At 43.6% G+C, this 24,848-nt stretch overlaps 3 protein-coding genes across 5 annotated transcripts in view; 2 read left to right on the top strand and 1 right to left on the bottom strand.

Moving 5' to 3' along the window:
• Positions 1 to 829: 829 nt before the first annotated feature.
• LOC121917628 (cytochrome P450 2G1-like) lies at positions 830 to 15,303 on the top strand. The gene is made up of 9 exons (XM_042443733.1): positions 830 to 886; positions 3,200 to 3,362; positions 4,778 to 4,927; positions 7,128 to 7,288; positions 9,551 to 9,727; positions 9,846 to 9,987; positions 10,625 to 10,812; positions 11,193 to 11,334; positions 14,033 to 15,303. Exons 1-9 carry the CDS (start codon positions 830 to 832, stop codon positions 14,212 to 14,214), a joined length of 1,362 nt encoding a protein of 453 aa, XP_042299667.1. The 3' UTR covers positions 14,215 to 15,303.
• A 58-nt stretch (positions 15,304 to 15,361) lies between these two features.
• On the bottom strand, positions 15,362 to 24,202 carry LOC121917611 (cytochrome P450 2B4-like). Of its 3 annotated transcripts, none has more exons than XM_042443709.1 (9): positions 23,907 to 24,202; positions 22,663 to 22,825; positions 21,488 to 21,637; positions 20,860 to 21,020; positions 20,245 to 20,421; positions 19,812 to 19,953; positions 18,328 to 18,515; positions 17,569 to 17,710; positions 15,362 to 16,698 (listed from the first exon to the last, which is right to left on the bottom strand). In XM_042443709.1, exons 1-9 carry the CDS (start codon positions 24,084 to 24,086, stop codon positions 16,514 to 16,516), a joined length of 1,488 nt encoding a protein of 495 aa, XP_042299643.1. In that variant the 5' UTR covers positions 24,087 to 24,202; the 3' UTR covers positions 15,362 to 16,513. The 3 variants fall into 3 exon arrangements, with proteins under 3 accessions (XP_042299643.1, XP_042299644.1, XP_042299646.1); XM_042443710.1 differs by having other exon boundaries at positions 22,663 to 22,785; positions 23,907 to 24,181; XM_042443712.1 differs by lacking the exon at positions 22,663 to 22,825 and having other exon boundaries at positions 23,907 to 24,181.
• Positions 23,188 to 24,848, top strand: part of LOC121917613 (biogenesis of lysosome-related organelles complex 1 subunit 3-like) — a 6,234-nt gene continuing 4,573 nt past the window's right edge. Inside the window, exon 1 of the mRNA XM_042443715.1 lies at positions 23,188 to 23,508. The gene's annotated coding sequence lies outside the window, so the exon portion shown is untranslated. The remainder of the gene's footprint in view (positions 23,509 to 24,848) is intronic.

Raw genomic sequence — 24,848 nt, 5'->3', positions numbered from 1 at the left:
TAAAAAAATTAAACTATCCATGGAATCAAAAATCATTTAAAAGTGCACCCATTAAAAACAATGGATGTGAACAACAGAGCATATTGTGAAATGCCATTTCCCCCATAAACAGTTCCCAGATGCCTGCCAAAACAAAACAAAACAAAACAATCCTTCACCTGCCTATGCATGGATGGCAAGGAGCATGGCATGCTTGCCTCTCTAGTAAGGGAGTTCCAGGACCTGGGAGCAGCCACCAAAAAGGCCCCCTCTTCTGTTCCCACCAGATGTACCAATGATGATGCCGGTAGGATGGAGAGTTAGCTTCCTTAGAGATCTCAAAACATGGGTAAAATCAAATAGGAGAATATGGCCCTTCGTATTGGTTCACTCTCTTTTTTAAAGAAGAAAAAATAGGAGTGGAGGGCACCCTTTCCTTTTTCCACAACTTTCCCAAAGGTTTTTGCATTGCTATACAGTAGCTGAATCTCACACACCGCAAGTTTACAATCTGTGCATTGGAAGCTAAAAGTGCTGCACCCATTTCCTGGGTTGAGTGCAAAGTGTGTTTGCCAGGCAGATTTATTTGCTATAAGGGATGTGACACCAATCTCTTTTGTTTTGCTTTATGGCTTTATTGCACTAGGTCCTTGCCGGGTGGTTGTGGCTGTGGCTTTATTTCCTCTTGAAATCCAGACCTAAACTCACCCCGGTTGTCTTGGCCGCAATGGAAGTAGGAGAAACGATTTCTCTCTGGCTGGTGGTTTTCTGTTCAACCTTAATCCTCCTGTTAGCATGGAGTCAAATGGTCCAGAGAAGATACCTTCCGCCGGGCCCCACTCCTCTCCCGATGCTGGGCAACCTGTTAGATTTGAACGCCAATGACATACTGAAGTCATTCAAGAAGGTAAGTGGGTTCCTTTTTCCCCTCTCCATTTGGACCAACCTACCAGGGCCTGATTCCCACTACCTTTTAAACCGGATCGCAAATTGGTTTGAACTGGTTCAAATGATCCTGGCTCCCATTTGAAGCAATTCGGAGAGGGACACTGTGCGCTAGACCCATTTAACCTGCGTCTTAGTTAAATATACTTTAGTATATTGATCTAGGTTCTCAGCCATTCCTTTAGTACTTCCTGAGAGACTAAGTGACAGAGGAGAATACGTCTTGCCTCCGAAATGTATACATTTGCAAAGCTCATGATAACTTTCACAGGGAGAGGTTTGTGCTACCCATGGCTGTCTCTAAAGGCATATGGCCAAAAGGAAGGTTGGGACTGAATCCGTTTGAAAATCCCAACTTATAGTAGGTCCACTGAATTAACTGCTGAATGGTGAATCCAGGCTTTTGTAATGCAACTCCTAGCATTCTTCGCCATTGACTGGGGCTGATGGAGACTTCAGTCCAACAACAGTTCGAGGGCCACACTTTGCCCCTCGCTGAACTAAGGTTCAAGTCAATTCTTCCATCATTTTGGCTGCCACTTTTCATTCAGTCCTGAATTGATCAGTAACTATTTGCGATGTTCTCTTTTAAGCTACGAAGTATTATTTACTCTTTTGCATTTTCCCTTTTCACCTTTTCTTTTGTCTGTTTTTCTACTTTTCTTGTACCACTTTTTCATGCACCATTTGTACTTTCTGTGCCATTGTTGTTCAAGGGTATCTTAATCCTATGCACCGCAAAACAATATATGGGAGTAAAGGAGAAACCCTAAATTACAGGTAATTGATTGAAACTGCCCCACAAATGTGCATCAGATGCTTGGTGCCAGAGATGATTGAGCACATGCCCAGGGAATGTGTGCCAGAGAGCAAGCATTGAATTACCTGGGTGCAGCTTTTCACAAGGGGTGCAGCACTTCACAAGGGTATCAGGTTGCCTCTCTGAGAATTTGTAGATGCATGCCAAGGTTGGGCTCAGCTCTTTCTGGGGCAAACAGTCATAGGTCCTAAGGGGTGAAAGGGCAAAAATGTGATCCTGGCACTTTGAGGTCAGCATAGTGTGCTGAGCACACCGGGTGACACCTTAAAAGAGGGGTGACACCAGGTTGGGCCCTCCTCCCATTGCAGAATGAGAAGGGCCAAGCATGCCCCGCCTGGCTTTGCCACACAGCAAAGGAGAAGCCTGAGTGTGCCCTCCCAGCTTTGCCGCAATGGTGAAGGAAAGGCCTGGGCTGCCACCAGTACTACCCTCCAGCAGCCCACACACACAAGCCGGGTGACACCAGGGGTAGGGATGCCACTTGGTGGAGATAAATCACACTGTATCCTATTCTGAATACCAATATATGTGGGGCTTCGGCCAGTGTATATGACTGACAACCCATTGTGCAATCACAGTATGCAACGCGTAGAGGCAAGGTGCACTCACATAAAGTACACATCTGCATGTTTCAATGTGCTACCACATGTGCAATAGTCCGTATACTCAATTCCACTTACACCTCTATCTGCTAAATAGGACCATTATGCATTGTCAAAAATGTATATATTCTACATGGGCAGTGCCACTTTTACCTGCATATGCCAATAATAGTATGCCAGCTTGAGTGTGACATTGTTTATTGAGCCAAGATGAAGCAGTTGCATTATCCCATCTATTTGCTGAATACCTACATTGGGTAACCAATGCTGCATCTGCCAGCATGACTATTTATTGTCTTATTGTGCACCAGCAAATACATAATGGCTATCTTTGCAAACCCAGTCAATCACTGGTCTATGGAAGGTACTGAAGAATATCTGTATATGCAAATATGCATACAGATATACATAAACCTATATGTATGTATGGTGTATAACATCCAAGAATGTGCAGCTGCGTGACTGGCATCTTATTGGTTAGTCCCAGCTAGAGGAGATCCATTGAATCCACTATTGAATGGTGAGTCAACACATTGGTAAAACCAATTAATTTAATGTCCTCCTCTGAATTTAGGTCCATGTGAAATGGTTACATATGTGGAACGCTGCTTACAAACTAAATATTTTCAGCAACTGAAAAAGTACCACTACATGTATAAGGTTTGTACAGGATTCCATCCAATATCGGGAGAGCCATACATTTCCTGTCCTCTGGCCTAAAACCAGCAGATGATAAAGCATAACGTTGGCCAGATGGAAGAGTGATACAAAGGACAATTGTAGGAAAGGGCTCGCAAGAGAGCATCTCCGAAAAGGATTTTCACTGGCACCATTTGACTGGTTTATTTTGCAGCTGAGAGACCAATACGGGCCCGTATTTACAGTTCATTTGGGCCCGCGACGCGTGGTGATCCTGTATGGCTACAAGGCTATCAAAGAAGCTCTGGTGGACCATGCTGAGGAGTTCAGTGGGAGAGGAAATTTGGCCACCGTGGATGACTTCGTTCAGGGTTTGGGTGAGTTCCAAAGAATCAAATATTGCCCTGTTGACATAGCATAAAAATATTCAGTTATCAGAGCTTTCTAGGGCTTCTTGTCCCAGATCTCAGGTTTCTGGATCAAAACCTGGACCAAGGGATAGCACCTGGTGGTATCATTCAATGTTATGCATTGGGTACCTACCAACTATAGTTGCTCACAGCTTGACATTTGGCCATACAGACCCATATACTTATATGTCTGTATATACCATCCAATATATTCATTAAAAAAATTTAAGACAGAAATCTTATTTTAAAGGGATGTTCTCAGAGCCAAGGTGAAAGGAGGAGATTATTCCTTCTTAGGCCGATGGGAATAAGGAACAGTAAACCTAGCCAGAAAGTGGATGCGGAGCAGAGGGTGAGCCCTTGTGCCGCAGTGATGGGGAAAGGAGTAAGCTATCTGGGCTAATCCACAACCTGCACAGAGTTGTTGTAAATTGCAGCAATAAATCAATAAACCTTTGCAAATTGTAGCAAACTGCTATTTTACTAGCTGGGCTAGAGATTTACACAGTCGTTTCCTATTGTCTGGAGATAAGCCCACTAAAGCTGGAGAATCTGTACACTCATCCTCCACCTGGAGATGGCCCATGAAAAATGGAGATCCAACTGCATTGCCTGCTCCTGCAAACCAAGTGAAGTGGAGTATCTCCAGCTAACAATCCAGTGGAAGATTTGCTCCAATGAATTTTCAGTTCCTCTCGATTTTCCAGACAGTTGTGTTAGGTCCCAACCTTAGCTACCTTTTACAGCTCTTATGAATGACCTTTTTGCAGGCACCTCTTGTTAGTATTCCTTGTAAAGCTCTTGGAGACCTTGGCATTGGTGTAGAACCTCATTGCTTCCTAAAAACTCTCCTTGCCTAGGCAGAGTCACTGAAGAAGCAAGTGCTAGCAAGCAATTGAAATGAGACTGGACAAGCTTAAAACTACTAAGAGTTGGTAGGTGACATTGTAAATCTGAAGAGACTGTGGCTCAGATTTAGCAACCTCACACCTTACATCCACATGGCAGAAATAATCCAGTTTGACACCTCTTTAATTGCTATGGCTCAACGCTATGGGATTCTGGGAAGTATAGTTTTGTAAAACAGTTAGCCTTCTCTGTCAGAAAGCTGTGGTGCTGCACAAACTACAAATCCCAGGCATCCATAGCACTGAGCCATGACAACCAAACTGGATTATCTCTACAGTGCAGATGCAGCCAGATTAAGCAGAATTCAAGGTGATACTAGGATTTGGAGAAGACCAACATAGAAGACTAGAATCTGTGTGGTCTTGGTCTTTCTCCTCCTTTTCTTGTTCTCCTCCTCTTCTTGTTCTTGTCTTCTCCTTGTTCTCCCCCTCTACATTTTCTCGGCTGTTGAGTTTGGGGTGTTGTCTTTCCAGGGATTGCATTTGCCAATGGGGAACGTTGGAAACAGCTCCGTCAGTTCACACTCAGCACCCTGAGGAATTTCGGGATGGGAAAACGGCCCATTGAAGAACGGATCCAAGAAGAGGCCCAGTTCCTGCTGGAGGAGTTCAGGAAAACAAATGGTTGGGCATATTGTTCGCCTTTCTCAAATTGCGAAATGTAGCACTCAGGAGGATTTCCCCCCTCCTCCCCTTGTTACATAAGGTGGCTTGTTTTTGACTCTGGACCTTTTGTTAGATATCTCTTTATTTGCTGTTATGGATACAGGCCTAGAAACCACCGCTATTCTGTATTTGCTCAGAGTATTTATTCATCCAAAACCAAGATCACTTACAAACATACCTTCATATTTTAAAACAAATGCAAAGATGTTACACTTTCCTAGCTATGTTTGGGGGAGACTCGACCAACATTTTGGGGGGGGGGAGTGCATTTACTCCTAGGAAATAGATTTCCACATTTTAAAAAAAGGCAACAAGGCTCTGAAATGACTCTTTAGTTCCAAAAGAAACGTGAATCGCCTCCTCCGTATGTGTTATTATTAAGGAATGTTAACCCATATATAGATAATGGTTTGGGGATATATCTACCACTATGGAAAGTCTGACTGCAAAAACCTGTTTGCAGTTGGACTGAGGTCAGAAAGAAGAAAGAAAACATAGAAGCCAACAACTGTGAGATTTAGACCAAAGACATGACTTGCATAGCCTCCAACAGTTTCAATTCGGCAGGGACAGTCCCAGTTAATCCTGTGGCATCCCATACTTTCAGATGCTTTTAAAGATACCCATTTCTTTCTCCTCTTAGCACCTTCCTCATTTGCAATGGATTACTTCAGTTATGGCAAACTGAGTTCAAAGGGAAGAGGAGTTTGTACTCAATAAACTCAGCAGGAAAGTGAGGACAAATGAAATCATGTCTTTTTCCAGTTGTTGTAGGCAGCCCCAAAGTGGTTTCCAACTTATGGGAACCCTATCATGGGGTTTTCTGGGGCTGAGAGGTTGTGACTCGCCCAGTGTCACCTAGTGGTTTGAGCATAGGACTAAGACCCTGGAAAATGAGGTTCAATTCCTCGCTTGGCCATGGAATTGGCCAAGCGAGGAACTGAACTCCATTTTCCAGGATCTTAGTCCTATGCTCAGACCACTATTCCAGGCTGGCTCTCTGTCCTTTCCAGCAGGCTCAGGAAAAAAGCAAAATGCTGCAGCCTCTACTAGCTTGTGTGTTTCTGCTACAAGGTTGGTTAAGATTTTGCATCAGGGGATGTTATTTCTGGCACGTAGTCACTGTATGTCTCCCTGTGCCATCCCCCAGCTCCCTGCATGGATCTTTCCATATTGGTATAGAAATTAGGAAGCAGAAGATCTGTCCAGCTATTTTCTTTTAACTCAAAGGGGACAAAATGTAGTCTCTAGATGCTCCTCCAATGGTCAAAAATTGCATCTGAATGCCCCCTGGTGGCATGTGAAATCACATACCCATATTTTCGTGGCTATGGCTCATTTTAGTCTCAGGGAATGCCAGAAGGTATCTTCTGGCCACTTCTTGTTATTGTAAAAGGTCTCTCTTTGTTTGTCCTAAAATGACACCAGGAGTGTTGATCCAGTTAAACCTCTGTCATCCCAGTTTTCCAGCTGGTTCTAAAATGTCCCAGTTTTTCTCTCCTCCTTTCTCCTCACTCTACTACAATTGCTGCAAAATGAATTCAAAGTGCAAAAGTCATGGCACTCAGGTTAATTCAGCAGCAGGAAAAGACAGGAGGGGACCGGATCTTTTGCTTCCCAGGAGGCTCAGGCAAAAGCAAACTGTTGGAGCCTATCCCAGCCTGTGTGTTCTTTATTGTTCATAACTTCTGCCATTGTGGCAATGCTCTGATGTTGCTAGGCCACATATCTCCTGGTTTTCCGCCGTGAAACGTTTGTGGGGTGATGTGGGTTAAGCCACCAAGGTCTGCTTTTATAAGGCAAGGGCTGAACTTTCCATAATGTGCAGACTTGCGTCTGATATGATATCCCTGTTTAAATATTTGAAGGGGTGTCATATTGAGGAAGGAGCAAGCTTGTTTTCTGCTGCTCCAGAGAATAGGGCCCGGAGCAATGGATGCAAGCTACAGGAAAAGAGATTCCACCTCAACATTAGGAGGAACTTCGTGACAGAAAGAGAGTGGTGGAGTCTCCTTCTTTAATGGTCTTTAGAGGCTGGCTGGCCATCTGTCAGGGATGCTTTGATTGTGATTTCCTGCATGGAAGGAGGTTGGACTGGATGGCCCTTGGGGTCTCTTCCAACTCTATGACTCCACGATTCTATGATTCATTTCTGCAGGTTCGCCCTTTGACCCCACATTCCTCCTGAGCTGTACAGTCTCCAATGTCATCTGCTCCATTGTCTTTGGCCAGCGCTTCAACTATGAAGACAAAGACTTCCTCTCCTTGCTGGACAAGATAAACAAGAACTTTGCAGGGATGAGCGCCACTTCAGGTCAGGTAAGAAGTGCACTTGGAGCATAAACATTTCGGACAAAGAAATACTTCTTCTTCCATCCTTGCTCAAATATAATGAATTCCCTTGGTCCATGGCCGCCTTCCATGTCAGATTAGTCAGACAAAAACATACCCTCCGACTTTCTTGATTTGGCAGGGACAGATCCCAATTAATCCTCTGCTGTCCTACCTTTTCAGCTGTCTTTAAAATGTCCCAGTTTTTCTCTCCTCCTGCCACTTTTCCCACTTGTCCCAAGCTTCTTTAAGTTGCTGCAAACTGAGATGGAAGAGCAAAAGTAGTTTGCTCTAACTTAATTTAGCAGGAGGAAGAAGCATCTTGGCCTTCCCAGTAGACTCAGGCAAAAGCAAACTGTTGCAGATTTGTTTGGTTGCTGCAAACTGAATTCAAAGGGCAAAAGTAATTTGTACTCATTTAACGCAACAGGAGGAAGAGGAAAGGGCTGGCATCTTGCCTTTTCCAGTAGTCTTGGGCAAAAGCACACTGCTACAGCCTCTATTAGCTTGCATGCTCATCCTCCTTAATGTCATTTGCCATCTTGACCATTCACACTTATGTTCTTTGGCCACACTGCCCCAGTTTTCATCTCTGAAATGTTGAAGTCTATGCGAAAACAGGGTTAGAGGCTGTAAGCTGATCTAATCGGTTCCCTAGCAGCGTGAGAGGCTGGGCTGGGGCCAGTCCACACACAGCAAAAATGTGTTGACTCATATGCCTTGGAAAGTTTCCCTTCGTGAGATCAAGCCAAAGGCAGCGGAGGCATTTTATCTCCTCCATTGCTGATAAGTACTGGAACAACAAAACCGACATTCAACAAAGTTCACTGGCAGGAGGTTTTAGGACAGTCCTTCTTCACCCAGTTCAGAAATAGCTGATGGAATTCATTGCCACAAGGTGTGGTCATGGCTGCTGGTTTAAAAAAGAGGATTAGACACATGCAGGGAGGATTGTTTAACCCGGCCAATCCTTAATTTATTTTTGATATACTTTTGTTTGTACACTTGCCTAATACAGTCCCGGGACTTTAGTTATAAGTGGCCACATACATGTTGTTGTTGTTGTTGTTGTTGTTGTGTGCCTTTGAGTCGTTTCTGACCTATGGCAACCCTAAGATGAACCTGTCATAGGGTTTTCTTGAGAGCATGCGACTTGCCCAAGGTCACCCACTAGGTTTACATGGCCAAGCCGGGATTTGAACCCTGGTCTCCAAAGTCATAGTCCAATGTTCAAACCACTACACCACACTGGCTCCAAATGCTCTAAATAAATAAATAAATTGTGGAAAAGCATAACAGGACACTGGCAAGAGTGTCCCAATGTGCATCAGGCTCTACCAAAGATCATCACTAGTCAGTGTCATGATGCACAACAGGACAATTGTACAATGGGACCGATGCGCATCAGTCCCAATGTATATCGGTCACTTCACTGGCTCCTCGACGTAATAACACAACCCCAGCCCTTTCCTGGATACGGTTGTTACAGAACTGCTCAATTCAAATTAAAGATGTAAGTAATCATTGATGGATTCTGGCCATCATTACCTTCATTATTATGCTGTTCCCCCCAGTTTAGGACCCAAGCCAGCTTACAAAAGTTCCAACAGATACTGCTAAAAATTCACACCGTAGAAAAGTTTAAAATGTAGAATTCAAAGCAGTGAAGAACAGGATCACTGAAAAGATAAAACAGCAGGTACAGACAATGCAGGATATTCCGAAAAGCCCCTCCACCCCCTGAACCTCAAAGGATTGTTGAAACAAAAAGGTTTTCACCTATCTATAGAAGGAAGAGGAAAAGGACTCCAGTCTGGGCCCTCTAGGAATGAGTTGCCCAAACTGGGAGCAGCCACTGAGAAGGCCTTCTCCCATGAAGCAGCCAGGAAAAATGGGTGATGCTAACTCCTTCGAGACATGATGCTGGAGAAGGGTTCTGCGTATACCATGGACTACTTAAAAGACAAATGCATGTGTCCTAGAAATTTATCTGACAAAGGATATTGAGAGTTTATCCTGTGAATATCCTGAAAAAATTGCGTAATTATGAGTAATGGTTTCACACGACGTCGCACAAAACCCGCCATTAAAGTGGTCACAAGCATTAATACGCATCTTTTTACTTTCGGGATTTCAGTGACAATGCATTTCCGATATCACTTTATTTGCACAATTGTATGTGATAATCATTCACTTAATGGAGTATCATGTTAAATACAACACATATTTGCTCTTCATCCCTCCCTGCAGCTGTATGAAATGTTTCCATCAGTCATGCAGTACCTGCCAGGCCCCCACAAGAAACTGTTCCATAATCTACAGGAAATCTATGATTTTGTGGCCGAAAGGATCAAAATCAACAAGGCTTCCCTTGATCCTGACAATCCCCGTGACTATATTGACTGCTTTCTTATCCAGATGGAAAAGGTATTGCTGTACTGTTCTGATGGCCCGCAATCAATGGTTTGCTCTGCAGAATTTGAGTGAAATGTCTGCAGTTTTGTATACAGCCAGACTGAGTAGCGCTGTGTGTTTGTCATTTAAGGAGAGCAAAAATCCTTCCAGTGAGTTTCACCTCCAAACCATGATCATGTCTGTTCTCAATCTATTTGTTGCTGGGACTGAGACGGTGAGCTCCACACTCCGGTTCGGATTCTTGATTCTGATGAAATACCCAGAGATACAAGGTAAGTTAGGAAGGATATGGAAGAACAAGGGCAAGAGTTAGAAGAAACTAAGGGCCCAAAGAGACAGGCCAAAAGAAAGCTGCTTCGGGTCACTTTGGAGGTATGCTATTTAAATGATGCATTGCATCCTAAGAAGCTGGAAGCTGCACCAAAGTTGCACTCCAATCCTTAGGACTGGAGCATGGCTTTGATGCGGCTTCCAGCCTCTTAGGACACACGCAAGTCACACAAAGAGGGATCTCCATTGATTTACCTTGGATCCTTATTCTTAATGGTGTCCATAGGTACTGGAGATAGTCCTGAGGAAGGGAAATCTAGAAATAAAACCAATTGTGGAACATCATCTCCTTGGAGGCCTGGCTACTGTGAACACTGCTGTCATAGAAATAGAAATAGAAATGAGTAGCAGCAAGTGAATCTTCATAGAAAACATCCTCCCTGCTGCCCATGTTTAGATTTGAAACAGGTCAAAATCTGTGCAGGAACCATAGGAACTGTAATTTGTTGTGACTGCCCCTAATTCTTGGCATCCTCACAAAATCGCTGTCCCAATAGAAGTGAACCCTCTTTTTTCAGACCAGTCTATACTGGTAGTGTACCTCTTTTACACAAGGTTGTCTCCCATTCGTCTCTGCAGCAAAAGTGGTCCAAGAGATCGATGATGTGATCGGGAGAAACCGCCAGCCAAAGGTGGAGGATCGGGCCCGGATGCCGTACACAGATGCTGTGATCCATGAGATCCAGAGATTTGGCGACGTGATCCCCATGAACCTCCCTCATGCCATGACACGAACAACACAATTCCGGGGTTATACTTTGCCCAAGGTGAGGCATTAAAATGGTGGGTGAGGGCATCTGTGGACTTTATAGTAAAGTGGAATTTTAAAAGGATGTAAGTGTCTTTGGCTGGTACTTTAATACTTTAGTTCCATGGAATGTGGTCCAAAAATGCCTTAAAATTGCACTGATTTTTTTAATGGGGTGAGGCTTTGGGGGACAGGTGGGAGGTATCAGGGTCACAAAATTGGGGAACAAGGCCCACATGTACTCCATGGTCCACATTTTGTCCACACTTAATAGTAAGGAGTTCTGAGGTAGTCTCCATTCTCACTCAGTTAAAATTGCTTGGCCCTAGAAGCCATTGGACTCAAAGCTTTTGCAGGTTTTCATCCTCTCATTGCCCTCCTTTTCTACCTCTCCTCCAGGGACTGAACATCATCCCTTTGCTGACCTCTGTTCTGAAAGACCCCGACTGCTTCAGTGATCCTGAAAAGTTCAACCCAGGCCACTTCTTGGATGAGCAAGGGCTCTTTAAGAAGAACGAGGCCTTCATGCCCTTCTCTATAGGTACCAAGCTGGCATGCGCTGGAGCGGAGGGGATTGCTCTAGAATGACATTGGGATGGTCAGGGTTCTGATTTTGATATTGTTTCCCTCTTCCCGTGCCCTTTGTGAATTGGTTTACTGGTTTATGCTGTGTGTGTGTGCGTGTCTTCACGTTGCCATTGACTTATGGCCACCCCATAAATTTCATAGGATTTTCTTAGGGAAGGAATACTCAGAAGTGGTTTTGCCAATTCCATCCTCTAGATACAGCACTTGGTTTTCCCTGGCTCTCTCACTTCCAAGTCACAGAGGCTGGTGAAACGTCAGGAATAAACTCTTCTAAAACAGGGCCACATAACCTGAAAAACCCACAAAAAAAAAAACTTCTAGAGAGAGTTTAGACTTGATTTGTTCTCACAGACCGCTCTACCAGTCCACTGTACCCTTAAAACTCTTCTCCAGCACACATTTCAAATGAATCGATTTTCTTCCTATTGGCTTTCTTCACTGTCCAACTTTCATAGCCATACATGCAAATGGGAAATACAATGACTGCAGATTCATAAAGTTACGAAACACAGACTGCGGTGTCGGATCTCAGCTACTGTTCCCACGCAGCAAAAGCCACCCTCGTAATTCGTTTGTGGAAACCTGGTGCTCTGGCTGCATGAAACGGCATTGTTCTTTCGCATGTCATTACCTGTCTCAAACCCCTTTTGAAAAATTATGCGCAAACATGATTTGCAGAAGATGAGACCTGTGTTGGGAAGAGCAATGGGTTTAACCTTTGGTGTAGTTTTCTGGGGTGGGGCAGGGAGAATGTCTCTCCAAGCATTAAGTTTTGTATGGCGGAGATTTCTAGTTGTCATTGACTCTCCAGGGGAGACCAAAGCAACAGCATCCAAATTCTGGCTGAAAACAAATTGCAGTGCATATGACTAGAGTGCAGACTCTCTGAAATACTGTATTTCCTTATATTTGCCCAAATCTTAAGATGGCTTTCTCTAAGGACACAAGACTCTCTTGGTAGATGCCCCAGAACTTGGAATTTCTTTCCACAGGAGCTCCCCATGTCTCTCCTCTCTTTTTGCCAACAAAGACCTTTTTTTATTTAAACCAGTGATTCCCAAACTTTGGTCCTCCAGGTGTTTTGAACTTCAGATCCCAGAAGTCCCAGTCGCTATGGCCAAAAGCTAAGAATCCTGGGACCTGAAGTCCAAAACACCTGTAGGACCAAAGTTTGGGAACCACTGATTTAGACAGACATCCTACATTTACTTGGTTGTGGCAGAAGGCTTTTTTTTTTAAGGGTGTGCTGGATGTTTATCCTTTGTGTTTTAAACATGTTTTTAAATGGTTTAAGATTAATTTTTGGTGGGATTGTCTATTTCATGGTTTTGTTGTTTTGATGGCATTTTGCTATAACCTGCAATGTGCGCAACCTTGAGTCCCATAATGGGAGAAAGGCAGGATACAATAACTGAATAAGCAAACAGGCAAGCGGTTTTTCTGCCTCTGTGAACTTTGCCTCCTGCCTATATAAAAGGTAGATTTATAGAGCGCTTTTGTGGACATTTGTGAGATAATATATGGGACAAACAAATCTCAGAAGAGGTTTCCACATCCACAAGCATCAGATCCCTCTTGTGGACATTTGTGAGATAACATATTGGCACATTTAAAATTAGCGTATTTATTTTAGCCTGAGCTGCCAGGATTCCTTTCTGCTTCTGCAAATGCTCTAAGCACCGAAGGAACTGGATTGTATTATACAAAAACTCACGTTACAATAGATCAAGCTGAGAAATTCCTGGCCTAGGGACCCACATGTCCTTTCAGACACTGGCTGACATTCTGCATATATAACTTTATGGTGATGACGCTAAATCAATGACACGATGTGCAGCTGTTAGCAAATTGCAATAATGCACAATAGAGCACCACACAAGATGCTCTGTTGCACAACAGGGACACCTATTGTGCAACATATCCCAAAGTGCAATGCATTTTGATGCCCATCAGGACTGTTTCACAATGGCCACACTGCTGTCTCCGTTTGCACAATGGTCCTGAAGATGCAACTATGTCTCTGATCCACTCCTGGGAACATGAGCATTGTAAAACATCACAATTCACTTTTATGTGACTGTAAATCAGTTTATGACAGTGTAAATACCTAACAGGATGCCATCCTTTTTTACTGTTTATTTACTTAATGCCTGTCCCAATTTTTTTCCAGAGAGGGAAGCCAGAGCAGCTCACAACAGAGATCAAAACAAAAAGAGAATTAAAACAATTAAACTTGATTAAGTTTTAAAATCATTAAATGGTCTCTTCTCTTAAAAAAATAACACTAATTTTAAACAGTTGTGAATTATTTAAACCTTGACAAAGGCAATAAAAGAGAATCTATTCTCAGTTACCATCTCAACTTACAAACAGCTATCCAAGGTGCTGAACATATTTAGGAGCTAGAGCTGAGCGATTCTTACAACTCCTTTCAAGTTGAGACCATTGGGCTGAACTTTTCTACCCAACAGAGACTAAGACCTGGAGTAGATTCACCACCATACTGACATAAAGAACACCAGCAACCACTGGTCAGAAAATAGCAGGAGCCTACATTGTTTGCAATGAGTCTTGTTCGTTTTACCCAGTGAAACGGAAAGCTAAGGGTCTGGTTTTTCATTTGTTCAGCACTCTTTGTTGTTTCTCTGCAGGGAAAAGAATTTGTGCTGGTGAAGGCTTGGCTCGCATGGAGCTCTTCCTCTATCTGACTTCCATCCTGCAAAACTTCACACTGAAGTCGCCCATGGCGCCCGAGGACCTTGACCTTATGCCAGCAGTGAGCAGTTTCGCCAACGTCCCACCCAAGTACCAGCTCTGTGCCATCCCACGCTGAGAAAGGACTGGCCAAGAAATGGGGTAGAAAGGAAAAGGCTGGCATGACTAATCAATGGCCGGGTATCGGAGAGAGTCTGGTGAGCTGGGTACAATGGTAAAGCGGACAAATGGCAGAGCTTGGAACTCTAGGTCTGAAAACTGATTTGACAATATTAGACATTAAAAATCATACCATTGATTCACTGTCACAAAACCCTTAACATATAAAGTGATTTAATTTGTTAGATTATTGCTAATTAAGACTTAATTAAAACATTAATGTAGGGACACACACAGAGAGAGGGGGGGCTTGCAGGGAATGGAATATTTATTCCATGGTATGGACTCCAACAAAAGAGCTCTCTCTGTCCTTTTAAAGTTGCCTTTTTCCAACACATAATTTCTCCCCATGGACTACAAAGCCCATGGATGTTGCCTGCGAACGGTGGGAGACCAACATGACTGGGAACTGTCTGGTTGGGAATAGGGAGAGAAGAACAGGCAGGAACAGTACCCTAAAGGTGCCAGATCCTGCCTGATCTTGGAAGCTCAACCCTGGTTAGTACTTGGATGGGAAACCGCCAATGTATAGCAGGTGCTGTTGGCTATATTTCAGAGGAAGGAACTGGCAAAACCTATTCCTTGCCAAAGAAAATCCTATGAAATTCATGAGGTTGCCATAAGTCAACCAGTGACTTGAAGGCATGCGCACAGAGAGAGAGAGAGAGCTCCATCGTGCAGCAGATGAAAGTTCTTCCATCCATCCCAGTTTGCCATTGCTGTGGGCTCAGAGGGGAGAAGAGATCAATCATACCAAGGTCCAGCCGTTGGTGAGAGGCCCTCCTTCTCTCCCAAGTGGCACTATTGTACCCAGGAAGGGTAAGAACAGCAGCCAACAACACCTGCTGGACCCAATCCCCTCCCTGACCGCCATTTTCTTTTCCTTGTGTGTCCTGTCCTATTTAGATTGTAAGCCTGAGGGCAGGATAATGTCAAATTAGAGATTCGGAAGTCACCTCTGGAAGCCTTCTTGGCTCAAGGTGAGGTACAAATAATCTAAATAAAGAAATAAACCCCTTCAAGTCTGTCGGTTGCTCAACTGCATCTCTTTTTTTCCTTTCCAGACCCATCAAAATACACACGTCACTCATTATCCAAATACCTTGTTTGTTCGAAGCGAAAAAACTTTCAATTTATTGAAGTTCAAGAGCATTGATCCACCACAAATGCAGCAGTCAGTGGTAAACTATAGAGATCTGTCAGTGAATCCAGGTTCTTCATCTGGTGTGGTCTGAGACCTCTAAGCATATACAGAACTTTTTCCTCTCTGCCTCACCATTCTCCAAAAAGCAATGTGGACTGACTTGCTCAATTAAGCATAAGCTGCTGTTTTCAACAACTGAAGGAAGCAGAGGACAAAGAGGGATGGTGGGAGGAGGAGAGTAAAACTGTGACAGCTAGAAAATGGGATGACAAAAGATTAATGGGGACTGTCCCTGCCAAATCGGGAAAGCTGGGGAATGTGTTTCTTCTCTTGTTCCTCTTTGGAGAACCTCTTCATAATCCTTGCTTCTTTATCCATTTTCTAAGTATAAGCAGTACAAACTGCTCACTACTACTACCCCAAGGCAGAATACAGTTCAGTCAGTACCAGAGTTAACATAGGGTCACAAGCAGGGCTTGGAATTTAATCCAATAATAGTGTTTGGAAAAGTACAATCTGCACATCCTACAGTGTTATTTCTATTACACATAAAATCCAGGAACAAAAGGATTGCAAGAAAAGGCCATTCTAGCAAGATTCTTTTCATATCAAGATCTACCAAAATGATCTTACATACATTTCAACCACCCCAAAAAATATTCAGAGTAGAGCTGAGTTATGTTTTCTTTAGTTTTAGCACATCTTGTACATCTAATTGCCTTGTCACATGAGAAAAGAAATCTGAAATGGAATGCAAGAGTAGTGGCTTTCTTTGTGCCTCTCCACAAGACATTGCATCACTTCCATTCTCTTTCAGAGGAAGAAGCTGTAAAAGTGTGCCCTTTGTCATGCTGGAACAATCTGTTCTACAAAAGGCATGCTTTTATGACCATCTCCCCATGTGGATAGGCACAGAGATAGGCACAACTCTCTGTTTCAGCTTTCTTTTCTCATATAAGGCTCATAAATTGAGTCAAAAGGCTTTTTTTTATTCCAGATTTGCGGTGCTGTCTTCCACTTCAGGATAGATGGGGATCTGACATGGCACAGATACTCACAGAGAGACAGACAATTGCCCCTGCTCTCAACTTCCAGGGATCACTGGGCTTGGCCATCAGGGCCGTGGAAACATGCAAAGCTGGTAGGACAAGGGACGTTTTCCACTACCAACAATCTGTGGCAAGATGTCTATTTCTTCTTGATCCCGGAGAGTCTTCAAAGTGAGGTTTTGCAACACCGTCGTAAGGAATAAGAAGAGCTCCATGCGGGCCAAACCTTCACCCAAGCATACCCTTTTCCCTGGAGAGGCAAGACAAAGGATTTAGTTACTGTGTGGGGGAGTGTGACTAAAAGTGATTAAAAGATTAACCATTCATTCATCTCTGCACTGTTTGAGAAAGTGGGGAATTGCTTTCTTCCCCTTAAAAACCCCTCCAAAGTGTGTTGGAGAAAACCAACGCAGTAAATCAGGGCACATAAAATATGCAATAAACCTTGCACAGAGATGCTTCTTTGCCAGACATGCTTGTTGCCCCGTTTAGTGCTGCCACGTCTTCAAAAGAGTAGTCAAAATTCATGACATGCCAGACTGAAAATCAGGAAGTGGCAATTGACAAGTATGCCATTTTCCTAAATACCAGATGAAAATACTGAATTCAGTTACCTTTATCATCTCTGCCAACATTAACATATTCTCTAAATGCAAAAAAATACATGGTGAATATATTACTGTCTTTATGAAGCACCCACACATGAAAATCACACACTCTTGGCTCCAAAGAAGGCAATGGCAACCCCTTTCTGAACAAAACATGCCAAGAAAACGCCATAGGAGGGGATCGTGAGATAGGTTTGAGGGGGGCTCCCTAAATTGAACTAAACCAAGATGATTGATCCAAAAAAATGGCCAGCTGAACCTTAATACAAAATAGAATCTCTCTCTTTCTGTCTCTCTCTCACACACACACACTTGGCTATCTGGATGGTCAGGATTTGAACCTCCCCACAATCCTAGATCATTGGCCTTGCTGTCTGGAGTTTCTAGGAGTTGAAGTTTCTCAATATCTGGAGGCCCAAGAGCTGAGAAATCCAGCCTTAGATTCTCCTGAGGTCTTGCCAAGCCAGCCCATCATGCACCATTTTGGAAATAAAACCTGAGGTCCTCATCACCTGTTGAAAAAGGCAGAAAGGCTTCATTCTTCTTAAAGGCTCCATTATCATCCAGAAAGTGGCCAGGATTGAACTTCCTTGGAGTCTCAAAGTGATGGGGGTCCTCCAGGGCAGAAGTCAGGAAAGTTATAACAGTGGTGCCCTAGAGGGGAAAGGCAGAGGAAGGTCAAATCTGGTACCTGCCACCAATTCTGACTGCATTTTGTTTTAAATCCAGGTACTGATCTTCCTGGCTTTCAGAATTAATCCACACCTTGCGCCCCCCCCCCCCACCACCAGCAGCTATAAGGAGTGGTAGGACTAAATGGGGTCTTATTTGTCCAAATAATAGGAATTCCCCTGTTTTCCATATCAAAGATAGTCTACCTTTTGAAGATTAGATGCAGACTATTATGCTCCTGTCTTGCTTATCGTCTTCCTATTGGGACACCTGTCACCAGTAGAATTCTGGCCACAGAAAATAGTGCCACGCAAAGCTATAATGACACAATCTGGATTCGCAGGAAAATGGAGGGAACAAACAACAACACTTCCAAAACTGAAGGATAGTGTGAAAGCTACCTGTGATGCTCTACAGATAAGCTGAACTCCAATAATAGCTAGAGGACAGGAACCACAGCCATTGGGACATCTCTAGATTTCCAACTGATGATGGTGTAAAACATTACTATACTATTTGAAAAACACACTGGAGTCACACCTACATGTAATATTCTGACTGTGCGCCGATATTACAATTAGCCTTGGGACTCACAGCACCTTAGGAATGGTGTATCCCTGGAACTGGGTATCACAGGTCATTGAATGAGGAGCTCCCAGAGGGGCAAAGTCTCCAAAACGCTGAATCTCGTGCACCACCGCATTCGTGTAAGGCATCTGAGTCAGGTCCTCCATGGATGGTTTCCGGTTCCTCCCAATGACCCGGTCAATCTCTTCATGGACTTTGGCTGCAAACAAGTTGGTGAATCAAAAGGCTAAGAGCTGTATGCTATAGGGCATAGGGTAGGGGTTCAGGATTAGACCTATTGGCCATTTGAAACCATTAGATACATAAATATGTATGAGAGGAAGCCTGGTTCAATTGTAAAGCACAGGACCCTCCTTTAAGAAGTGCCAGATTTAATCCCCAGCATTCCCACTTCAAAGGTTCTTCCATAGGCCAGGTCCGAACTTGGAAAGATTACTTTCTGATCTACAAATAGTCTTGTGACACTTTAGAGATGGACATGTTTTATTCGCTGTAAACCTGCATTTACAGAGCTTGGAGTTAACTCAGTGGTTATGTGTTATGTTATTGACTGGCTAGTACTTTCGAGTGATTTCTTTTCACTCACTAGATTCCCTAAAAACATTGAAGCCAAAAATATGATTTAGTGAACTGAGTTGTTAGACTTCCTTAGAATCATCCAGGTGGGTGATTCTCCCTCTGCCACATTCAGAAAAAGATGAAGACCTGCTGCCCTGTGAATAAAATTCTAGAAGCAGAGGAAAGGCATCACATGGCTTTGCAATAAGGTGGCTCAGCATCTTATCAGCATGCCAGGCCTTTGGGGCCTGAAAGGCAAGTGCATTCTTCTCCCATTCTATGGAAGGACAGTGTTTGGAATCTCTCTGAGAGATGGGGTTACATTGTGACTCTCCCCTGCAACCTCTCCTCCTCTGTTGATTATACGGTTATCCCTCTGTATCCACAGATTCTGCATTCATGGGTTCCACAATCCACAACTTGAGAATATTTTTTAAAATTCCCAATTGCAAACCTTGATTTTACCATTTACCATATAAGCAACACCCAATCATAGGCCATTGTATATAATGGAACTTGAACATCCACAGATTTTGATATCCACGGGAGGTCCTGGAACTAAACCCCACCAGATACCAAGGGGCCACTGTATTTTGAACTGATTTCTATTGCACAAAATTCTATGATATGCAGTCTTGTATAATATTGTTTGAAGTGAGCTATAATGAATGCCTTTGTAATCCTGGGCACACAAATGCTATGCATTTGGATAGTCAAATGAAAAGTTTTCCTGAGACTCATCCCACATTTCTTTCTTTCATGGCTTCTCCCTCTCTCTATCCCTCTCTCTGACATGGTCACTGAATAGCTGTGATGGTGGCTGGCATAAAATGCCTCTGGGCATTGCCCAGCTGTGTGCTATTTCTCTCCTGGACACTCAGCATTATTTGATCTGAAATGTTGGGCTTATTTATGAAAGGAGAGGTTTTTTCTCTACCTTCTATTTCAGGGTATCGGAGGAGGATGAGAAGTCCATATCGGAGGGTGGTGCTGACCGCTTCTGTTCCAGCGAAGAACAGATTGAGCACCAAAACAACCAGGTTGTCATCATGGAATTCGGAAGCTGGGTTGTCTTTCTCCTGACAGAAGGAAAGGAAAATGGAAAGCAACATTGTCAAACCAGGGCCAAAGTTGTATTCATTTACCAGGAGATGGGGAGGAAGCCCTTAAGAAAGCAAAGACAGACTAGCCACATAATGGAAACCCACTGGGGGACCTTGGGTGGGTCACACAATCTAAGCCCCAGAGAACAGAATTTTAAAACAGTGTGTGTACGCTGGGGCGAGTGACCCTTCAAAGTTTCCTTGGTGGCTAATATCTTCCTCCCCGCATGTCCTGGTGTACTCCTTCATCCCCATTCTGACCCGTACCTGCTCCATTTTGCTGAGGAAACAATCTATAAAGTCTCGAGGATAATTTGGATCAAAGGACTCCCGGTGTGCCTGGATCCTCTGAGAGACAAACGTCAGTAAATCCTGGATGCACTTGGACAGTTTGTCAAAGGGCCCAGCCAAGACCCGCATCAAACGTGGGGCAAAGTTCTTCATCTTTAAAGAAAATGGAAAATGGAGTTCTGAGTAGATAAATCTAAAATGATGCACACTATGCTCTAGTCAACCTGTCGCTTCCCCTCAAAGGAGCAGTTGCACCATAGGTGTGTATAAAGACATTGATCGTGATCCTAAATAACACTCTAGATATGCAAAGTTACTGTTTAAGGAATGAAGGGGCATTTCAGGAGTCAGAATCCAGAAAAACAGCCCACTGGTCATATTTCATCCACCACTTTAGGTTCCTCTTTTCCTTCCTATGTTATCTTTAAATGGGGACTAGTGTATTAAATGGAAAGCATTATTTGAATGACCACTACAGCACATTTTACCATGAAAATACTTCTTTTCTGAGGAGCAACTGTGACACATATATCGGGTCACAGAAAAGACAGACCGACTGAAGAAAGAGAGGCAAGTGGGACTAAGGCTTACCTGGCTCCTAGGAGACAAAAAGAGCTGTAATGCCTGGCTTATCAAGTTAAGTAAAGCGGTGAACTTCTCATCCTCATATTCAAACCGGTTACCAAAAACAACAGAGCAAATAATGTTGGCAACGGCTTGGTTCAGATGCGTGGTGGGGTCAAAAGGATGACCTGGGGAGAGGAGAAAAGGGTACAACTGGGGTGTTTATTGGCTTGCAGGGCTGTTCAGGCCCATGACAACCATGGCTGAACAATTGAGGAAAGTGACCATTTCCTCAAATCTTCTCCCCCATTTTTCAGACCTGTACAGAACTCAAAGTTCTGGTTCTTCAAAGAAAAGTGGGGAAGCACACCTTAGTCACACATTTGTTGCAATCCTGCATGGCTCAGCATAGTGCATCACATGCAGAATGAAGCTATGCTATGCCAATTGCCATGCCCCAAACCTATCATAGGGACTGGGGGGGTGGGTGGCCATTCCGTGCCCAGTGTAGAATGACTTGCTCAAGTTCACCCCATGGGTTTACATGGCCATGCCAGGAGTCAAACTCTGGTCTCCACTACATAATTATACAGTACCACGCAGACTCTCATAGCATCCTCATGAGTAAAAAACATAAACGCTGGATAGGACTCACCTCTTGTTTTCTCAAGGGCTTCCACCAGGAACTGAGCCTCCTCTTGGATCCGCTCCTCAATTGATTTCTTGCCCATTCCAAAGTTCCTCAGGGTGGAGAAGGCAAAGCGGCGAAGCTGTCTCCACCGCTCTCCGTTGGTAGTAATCATTCCTGAAAACGGAGAAGTAACCACAGAGTAGGGTTGAATAAAGGCAAAAGGACAACACAGAAAACATTTCCAATAGTTACTACAAAGGAATTGTGACAATATAAGATGAGTACTCCTTATTTGAAATGCTTGGGACCAGAAGTGTTCCACATTTGGGATTTCTTTTCACATTTTCGAACACCTGTATTTGCATATACATAATACACGATACTTAACACAAGTAATGTAGTATGCACTGTATCTGCAAGGCTGGAGAGACTGTGAATCGGCAAGTATCCAAGTGTAGAGTTTGGTGCAAATCCATGCATCCCAACATTTCACAGATCCTCACGTTTCTCTCCATCCTTGCATCTCTTTCATTTGCTACTTAGATTGTGTACAAGATGCAAAAGAGACATTGAGAAACTGTGAAATGAACAAACAGAAGGGCCACAGCGACTGCCTCGAAGGTAAAAGCAGGTGAATGGAAGCAGAAAGTTTCAAGTTTTAGAGGATTTTAGATTTCAGGATTAGGGACGCTCAAGCTGTACCTTCACTAGGTCAAACAGAAGGTGAACATAAGGGCAAGCATTTCAGAACTCTTTGTCAAGAAGCAATAGGAGATTGCAAAGAATAGATGGCAGAGGGAACGAAGGGGGATACAATGGAAACCTGAAAAGTTTCTCTGGGCACTTCCATAATACTGTATTCAGCGTTTTGTTCTCTCTCAGTCAAAAGAAGTCCAACTCTGTCTTTACTGTTTCCACCAGATCTCTTTGCGACTTCAGGAAATTGGAAGCGTACCACACAAACACCTGTCTTTCTATCTTCCTGGTCTTTAGACAGTCCTCATTTTTCAAACTTTTCACCTTGTCTCTCTTCATCCCCAGTACATTGACAACATCAGATCAGTGGCATGTAGACATTGCTAACTCAAACTCATGGTCTGTCTAACTAACCCAGTATTACTGAAATTGGCAGTAGGTCTTCAAGGTTTTTCATGGTCTGTTCCAGCCCCATTTGAAAATATAATTCAGCAGTCACTCACCATACTTGACGATATTATCGCCCAGAGCCAGCATCGGACCTCTCCCACCAAAAGCTTCCGCATTATCTATGAGAGCTTCTTTTATGGCTTTAGGGCCACACAGCACCACCACCGGCTGGGAGCCTATGTAGATGGTGAAAACAGGACCATACCTCTCTTGAAGCTGCCAAGACAGAGAGCATATCCTTCAGCACCTTGAATCTAGACATTAAGAGACACTACCATGCCTAGCAAGGCAGCTCCGCCAAAACAAATGTGTCAATGGGTTTTGCATGTCCCAGAGCCACTAACAAGGATGGCAGCCATGGGAAATTCCAGCTTTGTGCAGTCTTGGAGGAGACAAATGTCATGTCTTGTTCCTGGGTCCAAGGTTCAAACTCTGAGACAGACAGTGAAGCAACTGTACCGCTTTCGAACTATCATACAGAAAGGGAAACCAAAGAACGCCAGTGCTTGAAACAGACAGTGACATCCCCAATAGCCGCAACACAGAGACATGGACTTGAGAATACCTACCACAACTGAATGTAGATGAGACAGGGAGAGTTTGCAACACTCAGGGCATTTATACTGGAAACGCTCATTAATCAGGCAATAATAGCTGTGACATAATTGCCGTAAATAATCTAGCAATTTCCTTAGGAGGCCATTACTGACAACCAACCATTCTGGAGGAAGCAACACTCTTGTCTCTTGATTCCTGGCTCATGTTTCTGAAGAACCTTGGACCTTGCATTGTATATTGACCATGCTACCGGACACTCCTTTGGATCGATGCTTTGGATTTATTGCTGCACCCTACTGACCTGAACTACCTGGACTCTGAGAACTACAACTGAGAACTAGGTAAGGTCCTAAACATGACTGCAGGTGTTGCTTGCTTGTGGGTTAAAGATGCTCCCAACCACATGTAACCTTAATACCTCACTGACAATGTGACGTGACGTACTATCTTTGTAGGGTGCTGAGAATCATACTAAACTATACGTCAGACTCATATATAAATTGAGGGCAGGTTTGGGGGGCAAAATTATGGATTTTGATATGACCCATGGATAAACTGAGGGTAAAACCTAGGGGTATGTAACAAAGGATCTAATGAAACAAAGGAAAACAGTATCAAAGAAGTTACCAAATCCCAGCAAACATAACCATTTTGGAGTCCATTTTAGGAATGTAAGACTTCTACATGAGTAAATATAGTAGTCTGTCACCTTCTTGGGGCAGAGACCTGCCACACTTACCCTCTGAAGAGCGGTGATCATGTTCCGAATGTCCATTTGGAGCACGTTGCCCAGCCAAGGTAGTGGCATGGGGCCTGGAGGCAGTTTGCTCTTCTTGTTGTGACTCCTCCATAACAAGGCAAGGAAGAAGATGATGCAGGAGAGCAGGAAAGAGAAAGGCAAAACTCCAAAGAGAGCCATTTGGGAGCAGAAGACCCAATTCAACTTTTTTGCTGAAATCTCTGTTTTGCAAAGCAGAAGACACTACGATACAAAAAGCCTTTCCTCTTCTCCCTCCCGACCCAACCTAACTTCCTGATCAAACATTAACTGAATTCCTGAAATGTTTCAATGTAAAGAGAAAAAACATCCCGTGGAAAGTTCCTATTCTTCCAAGTAATGAATGGAACCAAAGTCCCAGAGGCTCAGTGATTCAATATTCTGAGCCTGCCTTATTAATAAAGCAAAGGAGACACTGTGAATAGTTATTTTTGGTGGGTTTTTCTGCCATGTTCTGGAAGAGTTTATTCCTGACGTTTCACCAGAATCTGTGGCTGGCATCTTCAGAGAAGATATACATTACGTTTCTCTGAAGATGCCAGCCACAGCTGCTGGTGAAACGTCGGGAATAAACTCTTCCAGAGCACAGCCGCATAGCCCGAAAAAACCCACATAAAACTATGGATGTCGCTCATGAAAGCCTTCGACTTTATTTAGACACTCTGTACTTTATTGGATTGGGGCTGATTTAGACATTAGAGATTAAAACTCATTTACAGCATCCCACAAATAAAACGAAAATGGCGAGTAATTGCGCGAATGGTTATCACACACAATTGGGCAAATAAAGTGAAATCGGAAAGACGTTGAAACTGAAATCCCGAAAGTAAAAAGATGCACATTAATGCTTCTTTGTGACCACTTTAATGGCGGGTTTGGTGCGACGTCGTGTGAAATTGTTAC

This window comes from Sceloporus undulatus, unplaced genomic scaffold (genome assembly GCF_019175285.1).
Source record: "Sceloporus undulatus isolate JIND9_A2432 ecotype Alabama unplaced genomic scaffold, SceUnd_v1.1 scaffold_24, whole genome shotgun sequence".
Taxonomy (NCBI): domain Eukaryota; kingdom Metazoa; phylum Chordata; class Lepidosauria; order Squamata; family Phrynosomatidae; genus Sceloporus; species Sceloporus undulatus.
This window is presented reverse-complemented; position numbering and strand designations above follow the sequence as displayed.